We start from the raw sequence: 15,118 nt of genomic DNA on the forward strand, positions 1-15,118 counted from the left end.
ACGGTCCACAGATTCTCCCATTCCCGCCGCTTATCTCTACGTTACTCGTGGAAGGACTAAGTGAAGATGACCTTAGTCGGCTCTGTACTGGGAGTCTGGCTGTCTCTTTGGGCCTGCATCTGTTCGTGTCTAGGGCTGGCTGAAGAGGTTAACGATCACCCCTCTGAGTTGGCCAATGTCTCTTCTGCAGGGCCGAACCCAAGCAAGTACACCACCACCAACCTGAGGGTCACTCAAGGCTCATTCCCGTGGCGATCCGCAGTAACCGCAGGTTGGTGAAAGATACACTCACTATCATATTTTGCCTAATTCCCGTACAGACCACTCTTATGCTGCAGAGGAGAGCACGATATCCAGTGTTTGGAATGCACGTCGACCTTCATATGGTCATTGCCGCGGGGACACCCGGCGTTCAACCTCGGACAGTGCCAGTAGATGGTTGCCCGAGCTATCCGTGTCTTCGCATGGATCTACTGCTCCTTCCATCCCGTTCTCTCTGGCAATTCGTGATTCTTCTCCTCCTTCAACCGCACACCGCAGCGGTGCCGAAGATGGCCTAGATTACTCTCAGTTGGGCGCCCTTGCTCAACGCCGTGGTTTCAAAGGTTCCCCGATCATCATCGAGCCGAAGGACTGGAAGTCATCTACAGCTTCAAACGATTCCTACTCCGAACCTGGATCGCTTCTCACTTCTAAGAGTTTGAAGGCTAAGTTCGGTAACCTGTTGCGGCCCCTGCCGTCTCCCCTGCCTACTACGCCTTTGTCATCGCTCTTCTTGCCCATATCGGACTCCATACAGAACAGCCATTGGGATTCGGACCCTTTCAGTATGCACGGAGAATCCTACTTCGCCCCGAATACTTCTATCGACTCTCCAAATGAGTCTCGATTGGCCATGTACGACCTAAGTATATTTGAAGCTCTTCCGGCCAAGCAAATTCGGCAGGGCAAACTTCCTGTACCGTCGAGGCAGCATGAAGTGACGACCGTCAATATCTACGATCTGTCCATCCATGACTTCGTAATCCCCGATCAGAGTTCCTGTCCGCCCAAGAAAGCTAACCGGAAACATCATGCAAAGGCGGACTCCGCTCCGGTACTGCCTTGCGAACGCTCTGTCTCTCGGGATATCGTCTCTGACGTTAATCAGAGTGAGCGACCTATGAGTGGACAAGACTTCCGTCGCACTAGAAGGACTCGTCGGCACTGCATGTTCGTGTCCGATTCCGACATGAAGCGATGGGAGGTTGAGGCGCTTGTATAATTTGTATGGTATCTTTTTGCTTGTTTTTCTTCTTCATCTGCTGTATTATCAAGTCCGTGTTGTAACCCATAGATCATATATGCCAACATCTACCATGGTACATATACATGATTGCTGGAATGCAAGACAAGCAAAGTTAAGAAAGGAACATCGCGTCATCCGCCGCCGCCTCATCCACGACATCTCCCGCTCGCTCATCTGGAGATATCTCCGAGCTATCAACCTGAACAACCTCCCCGCTCGATGCGTCCCATCGTGCGCGGAGCCGGACCCTAAACTCCACCATCTTCTCCCCAATGAGTTTTAATAGCTGCGCCTGCTCCGGCGTCAGCGTCTTCCCCTCTTCACACAGTTGATGCGGTGCTTCTAAGGTAGGCACGCCTTTCTTCATCACGGTCCGTAGTCCCAACTTTCGCAGTTGCGGCTCCTCATTATGTGGGAAGGGTTCAGGCGGTACAGAATGGTACTGCAGGACAGGGCCCTCAGGTAAGACAATGGTGCGGGTTGCGCGATTCCCCGCTCGCGCGAAGTCATCCGGGTGGAAGTCGTCAAACCACGCAGTGACTTCTTCCGGCTCAGAATTCGTGAAGAATATACCAACCTGACCCTTGATTTGCTAGGGGAATGTATTTGTAAGCATTGGTGAAGGAGATGCAGGACGGTCTAAATCACCTTGGCCAGTTTATGCACGCCTGTCCGACATTCCTCGTCCGGTGTGGTCCCCAATGCCTTAGCCATAACCGCGCCTCTCCCAAAGAACATTCGGGCAGAACTACCTTGCGAAGAGGAGACGGCTGAAGGTCAGAGATCGTATGGTGTATGAAATACGTGCGAGACGCACTCTTTCCATAATTTTCGGACCGTCTTCAAGTGAGCATTGCGCATATTCCCGACCTCAAACAGCCAACAATACTCCCACTTCTCGGCATTTTGTTGGATCTGAGTGGTGAGAGGGTGAGTGCACCGGATGGGTTATGCAAGGAATGAGGATACCTCTTGGATCAGGGCGCCCTTCTGCTCTCGTGTCTTCTTGGTGACTTTTGTGAGCGATACTGTAGCACAACCTGTTCAGCGCTGCGACTTAAGTGCATCAGTTAACGGATACACTCACCGACTTGGGCTCTTTTTGACTTGGGCATGGTGGAGGGCTGAAGGGATGTACAAAGTGCGAATTTGGAAGTCCGCCAAAAATCTCTTAGATCTCTTCCCTCATGGTGGCTGAAGTCTCTGCGTCCACTCTCGAGGCCCTCGAGGCAACGCTCCTCAATACGTCGGGCACTGTGCCACTTCACAACCGGTTCAGAGCTTTATTTACGCTGAAGTCCCTTAAAAACGACGATGCTGTCGAGATTATCTCGAAAGGTCGGACGTTTCGCGTTGCGAACAGCATAGGCGTGAATTCCTGACCGGGTGGTTGGATGTTAGGTTTCAGGGACGATTCTGCCCTTCTTAAACACGAGCTCGCATATTGTCTTGGCCAGATGAAGAACACAAAAGCGCTTCCCATATTGGAGTCGGTGCTGTCGGACGAGTCTGAGGATCCCATGGTTCGGCATGAGGTGAGCGGTACACGTTACATCGCAAGTACTCCTGCACCAAATTGACACATCAGAACTCGAGGAGTAGGCAGCTGAAGCTATGGGCGCAATATCATCCACTGCATCCCTCCCCGTTCTGGAGAAATACGCAACTGACCCTGAGAGAAGCGTTCGCGAAACCTGCGAGATCGCAATAGACAAGATTCGATGGGATAATTCGGAGGAGGGTCAAAAGTTCAGCAAAATTGTAGAGGAGTCTAAGGATAGGTGCGCCAAGTATGTGGCTGATCCCCTTTCCCAGCTGTAATACGCGTGATAGGTCTTACTCGTCCATTGATCCCGCTCCCCCGAGCTCCCGACTGTTATCCGGCAAACCAGCACCAGAAGACTTGTCCGAGACGACTATATCACAGCTGCGTGCTACCTTGCTCGATAAGAAACTGCCCCTTTTCGAGCGGTACCGGGCCATGTTCGCCTTACGGGACATCGGTACGCCTGCTGCGGTCGATGCCCTTTCTGCAGGCTTCGCAGACGATAGCGCTTTGTTCAAGTACGTCAATTTCCTTCTGTCGAAGGTCGCTCATTGATGTAACATGCAATACAGACACGAAATAGCTTTCGTCTTCGGCCAACTTCTGTCGGCGCATTCCGTCCCCTCTCTATTACAGGTACTTCGGGACACCAACGAGTCCGATATGGTTCGCCATGAGGCGGCTGAAGCGTTGGGTGGGATTGCTACTCCCGAGGTTCTCCCCCATCTCAAAGAATGGATGAACCGTGAAGATGCTCCTCGTGTCGTCAGAGAGAGCTGCCAAGTCGCGATTGACATGTGGGAGGTACGAATAGTTCAATAGGATTGCTGGTTCACATGATAGCTGACCGTCGTCCGTGTAGTACGAAAACTCGGATCAGTTCCAATATGCCGATGGACTGGGTTCAACACCTGCATCCGTCTCACTCACGGCGTAAAGTTAGACGTGTCATATGTATCGATTAGTCAATTCCACTGGTGTATTTGTCAACATGATCATGGAGTGCTGTGAGGATGGTAATATATGTTCTGTTGTACTCTGTACCGAGTCGTTGTGTCATGCTCTTCGTAAATGGTCCAAATGCGTGTGGTAATTTAAATTCCCTACCGGTCGTCGAATTAATCTAACGTGTCCTGCGGCGAAGATCCACTGCATAACGACCGGTCGAGAGAATGATGAGAGGAGACTGATGGCGCCCGGATATGCAGGAAAGCCCTTTGCTTTGACGCAGACTGCACTCGAAGCTCGGAAGTTCCACTACGCCAGACCCAGATACCAGCCAATCGGGTTGTCCCGAGGGTTCCATAACGGGTGATATGTTTTCGGATGGGTATCTTCGACGCTTGCCTCCTCGTGCATTACAGTATCGTCTCTGAAGGCTCGAAGCGCCGCTTACATGCATCGCTATGCTCGCGCGAATCTAAGACTACAGGGGTTCTTCAAGGTTCCGAGGAGAGCCTCCTCCGGGAGTGCGTTGAAGGAGCACGCGTCTCGTCATAATGGTGACGTGCCGAAGGAACCGCAACCTCTGTTGAAAGCGCCCTGGTGGCATAGAGCGGCTTTTTGGCTAAGGGTAACGCTTGTCCCTGGTATGTCCCTGTCCGGTGTGAGTTACCGCTTGCGTTGATGTTTCTTACTCTAGGGTTTCTTGTTTATTCTGTCTTCTACGCTGACTGGGGCGAGGGTGACCATGTGTTCAGACCCGTAGGTTCAAGATCCTTGTTACGAAGGGGACTTGTTGACATTATGTTTCCCACCAGCCGCGGAAATGGCTGGAACAGCAGAAGGCTGCGTTCTTCAACCTTTCACCAGAGGAGCGCAAGCTTGTAGAGACGGACATGGCAGAGTCACCTGCTGCACCAGCAGCTGACGCACCCACAAAAAGTTGAACTAGTTGGACCCACACTGTCACTCTCGGACCAAGTGTGATGTATAGTTCAACGCGCACGCTCTCTCCGCTGCTCACATGGAAAGGCGAGACTTCTGGCCGCAAGATGCGAATCGGCATGAAGAGAGGCAAAGGAGAGGTACGCAGGACTTCAGCGGGGTGATGCGCTACCGGGAGATTTGGACACATTTGTGTATAGACATGGATGGATTCGAGGCACACGAAGGAGTATCCGCCAGGCAGGATGTCTGTACTGTGCCATTCACGTACCATATAGCATAGCTCCAGTCCTCTAATATTTCGAATGTGCATGTAAGCCCCGTCGCGAATCCGAATGCATGAATTGTGAGATAGTTATGCGGGTTCATTATCTCCTACACGTCTGCGACTCGCTCAGGATGAGTCGTGCAATCTCATGTAGTATTTGTGGCGTATAGCGTAGCCGTCCGGGGTCGAGACACAGAACACCTCTATTTCACGAGTATACTAGCCTGCAGCGGAAGAAATTAGAATGTCTGCAGGCGCCAGACGCGACGCGCTCAGCGGTGGCAAAGACAGAAGTGGCTGCAGCTGCGAACCTTGATTGGAAAAACTGTGCAGCTCTTATGGAGGCCCCCAGCGGCGACGCAGCGTCGCCCGCTCCCACCACACAACCTCAGGATGCCGCTTCGCAACCGCCCCAGTCTGGTATGTCATAGATAATACCGTGATCAGTATTATCGGTCCCATGTCTGACATCCGTGCCGAATCCTAGCTGCCAATGATCGGCCAAATTTCGTCCATTCCGATGAGACCAACCTGAAGCGAAGTTACTTGAGACTTCTACCACCTGTGCAGGTCGTCGAGATATGCCTGAGCTTTGACCCTTATGTGCCCCCGGACGTGAAGAACAGGATATGGCCTGTGGACTTTCACTCCGCCATTGCGGCACTCCAGCTGGAAGCTTCGGTGTTGCCCAGACTACCTGGCCCCTCTCGTGAACCCCCCTTTGGACATACGCCTGTAGCCAAGGCTTCTGCTCCGTTCCTTACCAATAGCCCAACCGCCACTGCGCATGGCAATGATCCACCGCCTATGGATTCGCTGCAAGACCCCGCATCATCGTCCAATACACCTGCCGCCCAAACTGAACAGACAGCGTCTACAACATCACTGGGCAGTACCGCAACTACCCAACCGACTCCGCAGCTGCAGCCAGTCGGCGGTCCTAGTCATTCCAATTCGCCCGCTCCCACCACTCAGCCCAACAAGCCTCCTTCCGCCTATGCTCAAACCCAACCGCCGTACCCCCATGTCCCTTATGGCTACCATCCCCATCACCTCTACCCGCATGCGTCCTACTACGGTCATCCTCCATCAGGTTACCCGCCCCATTATCCCCCATACCCCGGCGCATATCCCCACTATCCTCAAGCAGGTGCGTATCCTGCAACTCCGCACACCCCACCAGTTCCCCACCACGAGCCGCCGCCCCCGACGCGCCCGCCTATTCTCGGTGGGCATCCTGGTGGCTCGGCAGAAGACTTACCGAGCTACGAAGATATGATCGTGGAGGCGCTCATGGATTGTGCGGATCCGGAAGGTTTGGCGCCGAAGAATATGTTCCTGTGGATGGCGGCGCGATATCCGTTACAGTCAAATTTCAGGCCATCAGCGAGCCAGGCGCTGCAGAAAGCGTTCAAACGTGGTCGATTGGAGAAGAGTAGCGACGGGAAGTACCGTCTCAACGCTGCTTGGGAAGGTGGAAGTGTGAGCTTGCCTCTATGAGATTACCTCAGGTGATATACATTCCTAATTGTCAATTCGTACTGGATATAGACGTCAAAACGCACCACGCGACGTCCGCAGACGCAGACGCAAGTTGCTCTGTCGCATGACCTTCAATCATCGAAGTCTCCATTTACGAATGCCCCACTCGCTCATCGCGCAGGCAGTGCGCCGGCTAATGTTCCTCCCAACTATAATTCGCCCCTCCATGCGGGTGCAACGCCCTACCCTTACCAGACCTCCGGGTATCCCGGTTACCAGTATTCTGGTTGGCCGGCTTCCTTGCCAGCTGGTCATGCTCAGGCCCAGAAGACTACCGTCTCGTCGACCAGCGCATCTGCGAACAACGCTTCCAAACCTGATGCAAATACCCAATCCGCTGAGGCCCCGCATGTCGATGCTTGGGAGGCTGCGCAGAGCATTCTCAAGGCGATCAACTTTGGACCTCTGCTGGAACAAGCTAACCTGGGCGCAACAAGTGTGGATGTGCAGCCTCCTGAACCCTCGGCCACGGCTTCCCAGATCAATGGAGACGGATCCGGGCCGGCGCCTACTTTGACAGACGAGGAGAAAGCGGCCTTGCAGGCTCAGTTGGCGCTCTTGGCTGCGCAGCTCGAAGAGATTGCGGAAGAGGAGGAGATGCTGGCTACCGCGGAACATCACGATCCAGCCGAGGTTGTATCTGGCCCTTCCAGGCAATCACAGACTGAACGTACAAGAGAACGGGATGAGGACGTTGAGAGCGAGGATTCTGACGAGGATATGGAGATGGTTGATGTGTCGGTTCCTATCGATCCACCACGGACATGATTGAACGGTTTATGGTCTTTGGCTGCATGTCACTGCTTGTCGAATTGCTCTGTATCGCACTGCTGTCGTCTCTCTCGTAGTACATATAACGTCCAAAGTCTGGCTAATTTGGATTGAAGAGAGATTGCACATTTTCGCCCGGACCTGATCATGCGACTGTGCGTAAGTCATCGACGAACTGTCAAAGCTTGACAGCCTTCTGGACTGGTAATTTTTTCGAGTTGATACTGACTTGGCGGTCGCAAGTAGTACATTGCACAACTCGCAGGACGGCGGTCCATTCTTAAGCTTGCAAGTCGACTGTGACAGTCCTGATGGCGTGCAGCGTTGAAGCGCTCGCAGTAATGGCCACTATAAAGCTGGCGAAGTTGGGGAGGCGGTCTGCTCAGAGTCTGCTGAATTCGAATGATCGCAACAAACCGTCGGCAACTGTCTAAACAGGTGGCCCAACATCCCCGCGGATCTTCTATTCCCGCTTTCAGACAGATTAATTCGTTCGCAGAGCAGTTATGTAACGAGTGTATTCGGTGTTGGACCCAACCCTCTACCTGTCCTTATCCTCGACGTCTCCGGCCGATGTTGTGAATTCATGCCCGCCGTACCAGACGTCTTGCAGATCGCAGAAATCGCAGTGAGATCCCTGACATTGTGAGTGAGCACGTGGCTATGAAGATCAGTCAGTAGGAATGAACGCGTATCTTCCCTCTTGACTTGAACAGAGGTCGCTACAATGTCACATGTGAGTCTCAGAACATAAGGATGCATATAGACTCTGATATTCGGCGTTCTCTAAGCTGTCTGTTAGTATTCTTTAGGTATAGGAGCTGAATATCCACCTCCCCTAACCTGAACACGCAGATGCCCTCCATTTATACGAATGGTTGCTAACGTACGTGCCTCTCAAAGCTTGGAGTATGGCGACATAGCTGAGTTGCCTGCTTTAACAGCCTCGACGAGGAAATCACCCTGGTTTGTCGATCGATGTCGCACGGCACTGAACAACTGATTTATGCGTCCCATAGATTCACCGGGCCCGCTGGAATGCGATAAAAGTCGCCTACTTATTCAGTCGATATTACCCGCTCCTATTCTTCCCGGTGCATATGTGGGCTTGGCTGGGTGACCATAGTCTCCATACGTGCCACAGTATAGTCCGCCTGTTGTACTGCATGGTTATCCCATTTGTAAGCGGACGGATTCCTTTCTCCTACCATTATAATGCTTAGCGGTAAGCGGTCGCTGTAGCCCATGTCTGCGCAAGGTATGCGTCCCTCACCGCTTCCTACCACGGTCGTTGACGCGCGCTCTTGCAGCGGTAATATTGTTCCGAACGTACGCGTTCACGGGCCGGCAAAAAGTCATACTGGGTATCCTGTGCCTCGCTTTTGCGGTCCTGTTTGCTGTCGAAGTGTGGATTTTCGGCGCCAGTTTCTCACGTGCGTGCTAAGACGGATGGGGTTGTTTCAACCTAACAGAAGCGAAGTGGCCGAGGAACTCTTCGTCCTTTACGGAAGGACAGCTTGCTTTGGCAACGACAAGTTTGCGCAATCGCAGGCCTTTGTCTATCAACGTGCTTACCATACTGCGGTAGGTTGTCCGGCTGTACACACCCTGACGTCCGCGTAGCTGATTCTTGTAGTCCCTTTTTGTATGTTTGATCTTTCATCCGGCGTCCACAGCGCTGAACTACGAACTAGCTTGCTGCATTTGGACTCGACTGCCTGTGTATTGGCCTGGTCATATGGGTACGATCTATACGCGTTTTTACCCGCTGCCTTCTAAACCCACTCTCAGTACTGCTTCTCTGAGCCGAGCATTCGATGCCGGCTGGCGACCACTTTCGTTGAACAAGGTGAATGCTCCGTGTTTCATGCATTTCTTATTAACGCAGCTTCTCACCAGGGATCGGCGCATTCGTCGTGATGTCTGTGCTGAATCTGCTGTCCGCTGCGTTATACTTCTCGTACGTCTGGCCAGTAGCATCCATATGTCAGTCACCACTTATCATACACAACAGCCCCTTACGACAGTATGATGGCATGAGCTTACCTTACACTATGATACTCCCCAACATAATTGTGAGTATTTTGCATGAGGGTCTTCACTGTGAGATCAAATTGATTCTCTACCAGGCTTGCCGATTGTCTGTATAGCCTTCATAGCCTTGGATGCACTCCCGTCACTTACGTTCTTCGCAGGATACTGATGCTCCGTCGCACGGTCCTTCCTACAGATACGGAAGTGTTAAAACAGCATTCTTCGCTCGTACGCGACGCGATTGAACGACTAGAACTGCAAGCTATACCATGACTGCTTGCCCGGACAATGGTGTATTTATAGCACTGTACTATACCACATTTCTTGGACTTTATGGAAAGTCGCGCCTTCCTTCTTCCTATCTGTTATCGAACTCTTTCCTGGTCCAAGCTCCACACACTCGATGTCCGACGCGGGACGTTCCTCTATGAGCGAAACTCAGCATTCTGACCCTGAGAAGCTTCAGAATTACGTTGACGAACAACTGTCCGTGCTACGACAATTACTACAAAACAGTAGGGAGATTTGCGAAGACAGCAAAGATGTCATGAATAAGCGCGATCAGGCTACGAACGCCCGGGAGGAGGAGAAAGATCGTCGCTCTGGGGACATTCGTTCCAAAGTTGCCCAGATGCGCGATCACCAAGACGAGGATCTCAGAAACATCATAACCAGAGGCGAAGGTCGCCCTGCCATTATAAGATGTTCTGCGAAACCTGATCCAAGTCCCCCGCTAGATAAATCCCCGCAAATGGAGTTCTTGACGCAGCAGCTGCACACCGCTCACGAGGAGCGCATGGAGATGCTGAGGACGTTTGTGGCAGGTCAATCATTGCATTCCAGTCATGTCCGGTTAGCTGACATTCCTCGGCAGATACTCTTGCGATCAACAGACGAAATCAAGAAGAACTTCGAGCAGCCATCGAGGAAAACAACCGCAGGAGATAATAGTATATGTCCGTCCGAGGCAGATATTAAATTCCAGTTCATCGTGGACTTAGCGGAGACAAGAGCAAGATTATCGCGATGGAGGGGAAGCGATGGGCGCGGGTCCAGACCAGATTGATCGGCACAACTTAGATCAGACCTGACCGATTGTCTTCTCGATTAAGGAGTCTAACTGACTACCATATCCGGCACGCATCATTGGCTCTATCTCATCGCACCGGGGAATGTAATGGAAAACATATAAAACATGCAGTGATACAGAACAGTATGTAACACACGAGAGCTGACCCAGGGTAGTCCACGACTCAAAGCTTACAAAAATCGACGATGGCGTGCATTACGTGAGGCGTAAATCAGTTAATGCTCAGCAGTTCCACTTCGAACTTTAGCGTCGAATTTGGCGGAATGACGGGCGGGAATCCACGCGCCCCATATGCCTGCGCCACGCATCGATCGTCGTAAATAGTCTGCCAGGCATGATAGGAACGGAGACGTACGAAATCAGGCGTGCAGGTCAGAATCGCCTTCTCCCCGAGGGACAATTGCGGGACGCCTGATCACATCGATTATCGACCGATGAGCAGATAACGACAGAAGGCTGGACAATGGCGGCGCACCTTCGTCCCATCCCTTGATCACCTTGCCTACACCAATCTCCGTCTCGAATGGTGAGCCGCTGTAAAGTCGTTGGTCATGAACCAACATAGACGGGGCACTGAGGTGATACTCACCGGTCGCGGCTTGAATCGAATTTCTTCCCGTCCAGCAGGGTACCGACATAATGAATCTTGACCCTATCTAAACATCGGACGATGAGCAGACTCGTAGCTAGCGCGTTAACATTACTCACCGCCTCGCTGAGGGAAGTGTTTACCATCACCAGGCGTGATAGATTCAACCGTTACACCCTAGCAGACCCGGATCAGCTGCCGAGAGCGAACGGCACGACGAGCAGAGCGCACCATATCGTCAGTAACTCTGATAGTACAGTAGAGATAAAGGAAGGTGAGGTGTAAGGTGGAAAGAGCAGTAGCTTGCGGCTATGTCCTTATAGTCCGGAGAGACGCGGAGTACGGATCTTGATCCGAAAATCTGGCGTCATCCGACCACTGATCTTCTGCTTGCAATCAACGCCCTGTCTTGTTTATCGATGTAATTGAGTGAGCACAAGATAGCCAGCAGAGTTCGCCGTCGATAACTTAGCCCGCGGCCTCCAAAATTCTTTGCCATCCCAAGGCCTAGATAGCGACATCGAGCGTCCATAGCCCGCGACTATTCGGCCACAGACAGGGAGCGGACGGGTGGATAGAAATTAAGCATAATAGGCGACAATAGGCTCTCTGATTAGTCAGCACTCCAGGATGTCAGAAGCAACGCTAATCGCATTCTATACAGTCCCAATCTAAGGACTTCGTTAGAGCACCATCTAGGATGTTGACATGAAAGCGCGCCACAATTCTGCCCGGGATGTAGTAAACGCTCTACCAAATACGGTGATCGATGAATACACGCGTCGAGACGATTGTCCCCAGAGCGCAGATAGCCATAGATGACGCTACCACCGAACGCAAGAACAGCCGGGGGAAGTACAGTGGATACCACAGGAAAGATAACTTTGGAACCTTAATCCATGCCAAGGATAGCGAGAAAAGCGGTTCTAGGTCGGCCAAACCTGCCATACGACCAGGCGAGCATGACCAAGATATGTTTTCAGCGTCCCGACCTCTCTGGCACCAGCCCTTGGAAGATGGGGTGAGAGCAAGGGTGACGCCAGACGGAGGCTTCTCTCGAGTCCTGCGGTGAAGAACTGACAATCTGAGAGATCTGGCGCATCTCCCAGGTGCGAACCTGGTCATTGAGCGGAAGCGATGGGTTTGATAGTGCGGTGGACAGAATCCGGGTGCTTCCAATCCGTTCGAGAACACTACTTCGGAAGCCGCTTGGTAGTTCTAGCAGAGAACCAGTGGAGCCATGTATATGTAACGTCAGGCCCGACACCCATGCAATAGCAAGTCTCGATAGAGACCGGACGGGATGAAGTAGGACTGAGTCAACGTCAGCACCGTGGCAATTGCGCCGTGGTTTTTCTTGGACCCTACTAGTGCGAGGCAGAAGACTATTGAAGGCAAAGACAGCGCGACTCCTCCGTGAGCCAGGTGGAATGAAGACAAGCTCGTGGTGGGGCAGCACCAGACAAAGCAGTAAGAATATGGCAGGACGGATCTCGAGCATTCCATGTGAGCGAGGAGGTCAAAGTTTTTGCGCTTGCGAACTCCGATAGACGGAAATAACAGCCCTCCCAGTCCGCTCTTCGGGCGATCAGGAGCCATTCCTCCGCAGTAAAAAACATTCTGATAGTGGCCAAAACGGAGAGAAAGCATGCCTAGCAGTTTCAGAAGGACGTAGACAGCTCGCGGCCATAGACAGTCCACATTCTGTCGGCAATCCTCCTCTTCCCAGTTCAAACATGAGCGTAACGTGCAAGCCTGCTGACACGTGACCGTGTTACCAGATTGGGATTCGCCGGGGGCCTCCTTCGTAGGCCGGGTGTCGCGACGCGCATATAGGGAATATGTTCATGCTTTCTGCACGTCCTATGTGCCTCCTCGTACTTATCGAATCGCAAGCGTGGTCGAGTTAGAACCAGACCTTCGTCGGTAGGAACATGATCTTCGAGTTGCATGGAGTACCGCCCGTCTCTTCGGTTAAGTGCTTTCACCGTACATTTGGCATCAATGTATTAATGGGTCGCCCCAATCACTTCACTGCACAGGAGCTAGTTTATTCACGTATGCAGAAACTAAGTTTCCACCATGTAAACCATTGTACGCACTTCGTCTTACGACCCGGCTGCAACTCTTCTGCGTCTCAAGGCCGCTAAGATGAGAGAAGGTTGCACCGGGCTTGCTTCAAGACACTCTCGGAAAGACCCTGGCTCAACCCCTTGGAGTAGCATAAATATCTACGAAGGGCGGAGCATTGCGAAAATGCTATTTCACCATCATCTCGGAGCTGCATGCAGAAGGACTTACCTTCTGGATAAAGTGATGAACTGACGAAGTTGCTGCCCGAGGAAGATAGATGCTTCAAGGCGGTAGCAGCAAAGGGTGCACGACCTGATTATCGTGACGGTATGTACGACTGTTATCTCCTCCCCTGGGGCCCTGAAGTGCACAATCCTCAGGAACCCGTTGGCGTGCTGCTAGTCCGGCAAAGACGCAGCAACTGGCGGCTGAACCTCGACTTATTCTGACTATCATAGCTGGGCCTCTTCCATACTCTACCGTAATTGCCACGTTGCGCCGGTATCTCCGCATGATATATGAGGTCTACCGGAAGCCTGGTCGGCCACTTGCTTACTCCCCATGCGCGGTCCGTGAGGTGCAGGGAACCATCTGCCCCGGCTATCTCCTGCAATCGTGATGGTATAGACATTCGGGATTAGCGAGGTGGGTGCGTTGAATCAAATCCATTGAGCATATCTTCATTAAAGCGACTTGAGCAGGAATGACGGCCCTGACTGCTTTCGCACCTCGGCGAGACTGCGCGTCCGGACATGCATTCATTGCGGGCTTGTCCGTGCTACCTGCTAGCCAGCCTGAGCCAGATGTCTCAGGATCCCCGCGAAAAGGAAGTCCTGGTATCATGCGTGAGAACGAGCCATATGGCAGGCAATCCGACATTCAGACGGCTCAGGCATGCAGTGACACTATCCATGTCGATGCTTGAAAGCGCTCAAATGGAACGCGGGGAAATCTGGATAGCTTATCCGGTCCATACTGAAAGACTTCCGTTCCTCTGAAGTTACTGTCACTGGAGAAAGATGCTACCCGAGCTCGCCGCTGCTGACTGGAAGCCAGACTTGACCGGAGCTGATATCTGATAACTACTACTGGTCGGCTTTCCCCGTGGTAGGACCATCCAATTTTAACTCCTTACGACCTTCTCAGCGCTCAGTGGCGTTCGCAACTCGGGAGATTCTTCGGGGGATTGCTGTTGGAGAAACTGACCTGACTCTGGTGCTGACGGTATGTAGAGGCATATGCATTCCCTGCTGACAATTCTGTCAAACATCCGGACTGAAGCAGAATGTCGTGCAGATAACCATCGTTGTGGGAGGACGTATATCTGTGCCTGTTCATCGTTGGAGGCGCCTGCCGACGGCTGGACCTGGGTCGTCCGTACCCAGGCAATTCTGGAGCTACAACGCATGCATCGAAATTTGTGAGCCTGTCGAACATTCTGTCCTGCATTGCCATACCGAGAATTTGTAGTTATCCTTCGGGTTCCGATACGGGCCCGAACCGGCCCATGCTCGTACGCACGGGTGAAGTGATGACTTTGCTTTGCTTATTGCCCAAGAAAGAGGTCGACACCCCTGTTTTCGTACTGCGCTCTGCAAGACGGTCCCATTTGTGTTCTTTATGTCATGCACCTTCTAACCAACGTGACTGAAAGCAGGTCTAACCACGCAGACAGACAGCATGACCCCTTTCCTCCATAAGCTAACCCCTTTTATGCCATATGTGCTGCCTATGGGTCTGGGCGGGATTTATCCTTACCGCGACTGTCTACGCATGATAAGACTGGAACAAGTGCCTCAATTCCTACTCCCGACTTACGGCAATCTACCCCATCTTCTGCATTGGCGGCTTCGTCAGACAGTTGGCCACCCTTGCCTTTGCAATGTAATCCATTTTTGTTTCTCTGGGCAGTTTTCGCTAGGAATGGATCAGTAGTGCTCCTGCAGCTGCTCTAAGCGGGGCGTTGTGCGGAACTCGATCCTTTGGCAGACACCGCTCCTGTTCTACCCCATATGCAGCGGACTTATCCG

At 52.3% G+C, this 15,118-nt stretch overlaps 7 protein-coding genes across 7 annotated transcripts; 5 read left to right on the forward strand and 2 right to left on the reverse strand.

Annotated features, from left to right (window-relative positions):
• Nucleotides 1–66: 66 nt before the first annotated feature.
• GLOTRDRAFT_94043 (uncharacterized protein) lies at nucleotides 67–978 on the forward strand (the record flags this gene model as incomplete). The annotated part of the gene is made up of 3 exons (XM_007868673.1): nucleotides 67–271; nucleotides 321–897; nucleotides 921–978. The coding sequence occupies 3 exons, from the start codon at nucleotides 67–69 to the stop codon at nucleotides 976–978; spliced, it is 840 nt and encodes a 279-aa protein (XP_007866864.1).
• Nucleotides 979–1,303: 325 nt separating this feature from the next.
• On the reverse strand, nucleotides 1,304–2,409 carry GLOTRDRAFT_77184 (uncharacterized protein). Its single transcript, XM_007868674.1, has 5 exons — nucleotides 2,376–2,409; nucleotides 2,258–2,316; nucleotides 2,106–2,203; nucleotides 1,937–2,036; nucleotides 1,304–1,880 (listed from the first exon to the last, which is right to left on the reverse strand). Exons 1-5 carry the CDS (start codon nucleotides 2,401–2,403, stop codon nucleotides 1,401–1,403), a joined length of 765 nt encoding a protein of 254 aa, XP_007866865.1. The 5' UTR covers nucleotides 2,404–2,409; the 3' UTR covers nucleotides 1,304–1,400.
• Nucleotides 2,410–2,422: 13 nt separating this feature from the next.
• GLOTRDRAFT_61765 (ARM repeat-containing protein) lies at nucleotides 2,423–3,875 on the forward strand. Its single transcript, XM_007868675.1, has 6 exons — nucleotides 2,423–2,626; nucleotides 2,690–2,823; nucleotides 2,891–3,069; nucleotides 3,122–3,352; nucleotides 3,407–3,638; nucleotides 3,697–3,875. Exons 1-6 carry the CDS (start codon nucleotides 2,476–2,478, stop codon nucleotides 3,769–3,771), a joined length of 1,002 nt encoding a protein of 333 aa, XP_007866866.1. The 5' UTR covers nucleotides 2,423–2,475; the 3' UTR covers nucleotides 3,772–3,875.
• A 287-nt stretch (nucleotides 3,876–4,162) lies between these two features.
• On the forward strand, nucleotides 4,163–5,075 carry GLOTRDRAFT_111327 (uncharacterized protein). The gene is made up of 3 exons (XM_007868676.1): nucleotides 4,163–4,423; nucleotides 4,477–4,538; nucleotides 4,595–5,075. Exons 1-3 carry the CDS (start codon nucleotides 4,231–4,233, stop codon nucleotides 4,721–4,723), a joined length of 384 nt encoding a protein of 127 aa, XP_007866867.1. The 5' UTR covers nucleotides 4,163–4,230; the 3' UTR covers nucleotides 4,724–5,075.
• A 252-nt stretch (nucleotides 5,076–5,327) lies between these two features.
• GLOTRDRAFT_139136 (uncharacterized protein) lies at nucleotides 5,328–7,443 on the forward strand (the record flags this gene model as incomplete). Its single annotated transcript, XM_007868677.1, has 3 exons — nucleotides 5,328–5,409; nucleotides 5,477–6,471; nucleotides 6,541–7,443. The coding sequence occupies 3 exons, from the start codon at nucleotides 5,328–5,330 to the stop codon at nucleotides 7,297–7,299; spliced, it is 1,836 nt and encodes a 611-aa protein (XP_007866868.1). The 3' UTR covers nucleotides 7,300–7,443.
• Nucleotides 7,444–7,853: 410 nt separating this feature from the next.
• GLOTRDRAFT_139137 (uncharacterized protein) lies at nucleotides 7,854–10,284 on the forward strand (the record flags this gene model as incomplete). The annotated part of the gene is made up of 15 exons (XM_007868678.1): nucleotides 7,854–7,947; nucleotides 8,019–8,044; nucleotides 8,158–8,188; nucleotides 8,247–8,268; nucleotides 8,322–8,483; nucleotides 8,545–8,560; nucleotides 8,613–8,735; nucleotides 8,783–8,886; nucleotides 8,939–8,947; nucleotides 8,997–9,044; nucleotides 9,094–9,151; nucleotides 9,202–9,262; nucleotides 9,317–9,377; nucleotides 9,803–10,160; nucleotides 10,211–10,284. Exons 1-15 carry the CDS (start codon nucleotides 7,889–7,891, stop codon nucleotides 10,282–10,284), a joined length of 1,212 nt encoding a protein of 403 aa, XP_007866869.1. The 5' UTR covers nucleotides 7,854–7,888.
• A 139-nt stretch (nucleotides 10,285–10,423) lies between these two features.
• GLOTRDRAFT_111328 (peptidyl-prolyl cis-trans isomerase) lies at nucleotides 10,424–11,303 on the reverse strand. Its single transcript, XM_007868679.1, has 6 exons — nucleotides 11,247–11,303; nucleotides 11,135–11,192; nucleotides 11,016–11,082; nucleotides 10,902–10,960; nucleotides 10,782–10,837; nucleotides 10,424–10,721 (listed from the first exon to the last, which is right to left on the reverse strand). Exons 1-6 carry the CDS (start codon nucleotides 11,247–11,249, stop codon nucleotides 10,638–10,640), a joined length of 327 nt encoding a protein of 108 aa, XP_007866870.1. The 5' UTR covers nucleotides 11,250–11,303; the 3' UTR covers nucleotides 10,424–10,637.
• Between the last annotated feature and the right edge of the window lie 3,815 nt (nucleotides 11,304–15,118).

This window comes from Gloeophyllum trabeum (assembly GCF_000344685.1).
Source record: "Gloeophyllum trabeum ATCC 11539 unplaced genomic scaffold GLOTRscaffold_00008, whole genome shotgun sequence".
In the NCBI taxonomy this organism is placed as follows: domain Eukaryota; kingdom Fungi; phylum Basidiomycota; class Agaricomycetes; order Gloeophyllales; family Gloeophyllaceae; genus Gloeophyllum; species Gloeophyllum trabeum.

Bases quoted from the DNA above. Each gene is read 5' to 3' on its own strand.
- GLOTRDRAFT_61765 (XM_007868675.1), top strand. From the start codon at position 2,476: ATGGTGGCTGAAGTCTCTGCGTCCACTCTCGAGGCCCTCGAGGCAACG. The intron at 2,627-2,689 runs GTCGGACGTTTC...GTTGGATGTTAG, and splicing joins TGTCGAGATTATCTCGAAAG to GTTTCAGGGACGATTCTGCC. The intron at 3,639-3,696 runs GTACGAATAGTT...TCGTCCGTGTAG, and splicing joins TCGCGATTGACATGTGGGAG to TACGAAAACTCGGATCAGTT.
- GLOTRDRAFT_111327 (XM_007868676.1), top strand. From the start codon at position 4,231: ATGCATCGCTATGCTCGCGCGAATCTAAGACTACAGGGGTTCTTCAAG. The intron at 4,424-4,476 runs GTATGTCCCTGT...TTCTTACTCTAG, and splicing joins AAGGGTAACGCTTGTCCCTG to GGTTTCTTGTTTATTCTGTC. The intron at 4,539-4,594 runs GTAGGTTCAAGA...GTTTCCCACCAG, and splicing joins GTGACCATGTGTTCAGACCC to CCGCGGAAATGGCTGGAACA.
- GLOTRDRAFT_77184 (XM_007868674.1), bottom strand. From the start codon at position 2,403: ATGCCCAAGTCAAAAAGAGCCCAAGTCG. The intron at 2,317-2,375 runs GTGAGTGTATCC...GTTGTGCTACAG, and splicing joins GTCAAAAAGAGCCCAAGTCG to TATCGCTCACAAAAGTCACC. The intron at 2,037-2,105 runs GTGCGTCTCGCA...TTCGCAAGGTAG, and splicing joins GTCCGAAAATTATGGAAAGA to TTCTGCCCGAATGTTCTTTG.
- GLOTRDRAFT_111328 (XM_007868679.1), bottom strand. The intron at 11,083-11,134 runs GTGAGTAATGTT...TCCGATGTTTAG, and splicing joins ACACTTCCCTCAGCGAGGCG to ATAGGGTCAAGATTCATTAT. The intron at 10,838-10,901 runs GTGCGCCGCCAT...CGATGTGATCAG, and splicing joins GATCAAGGGATGGGACGAAG to GCGTCCCGCAATTGTCCCTC.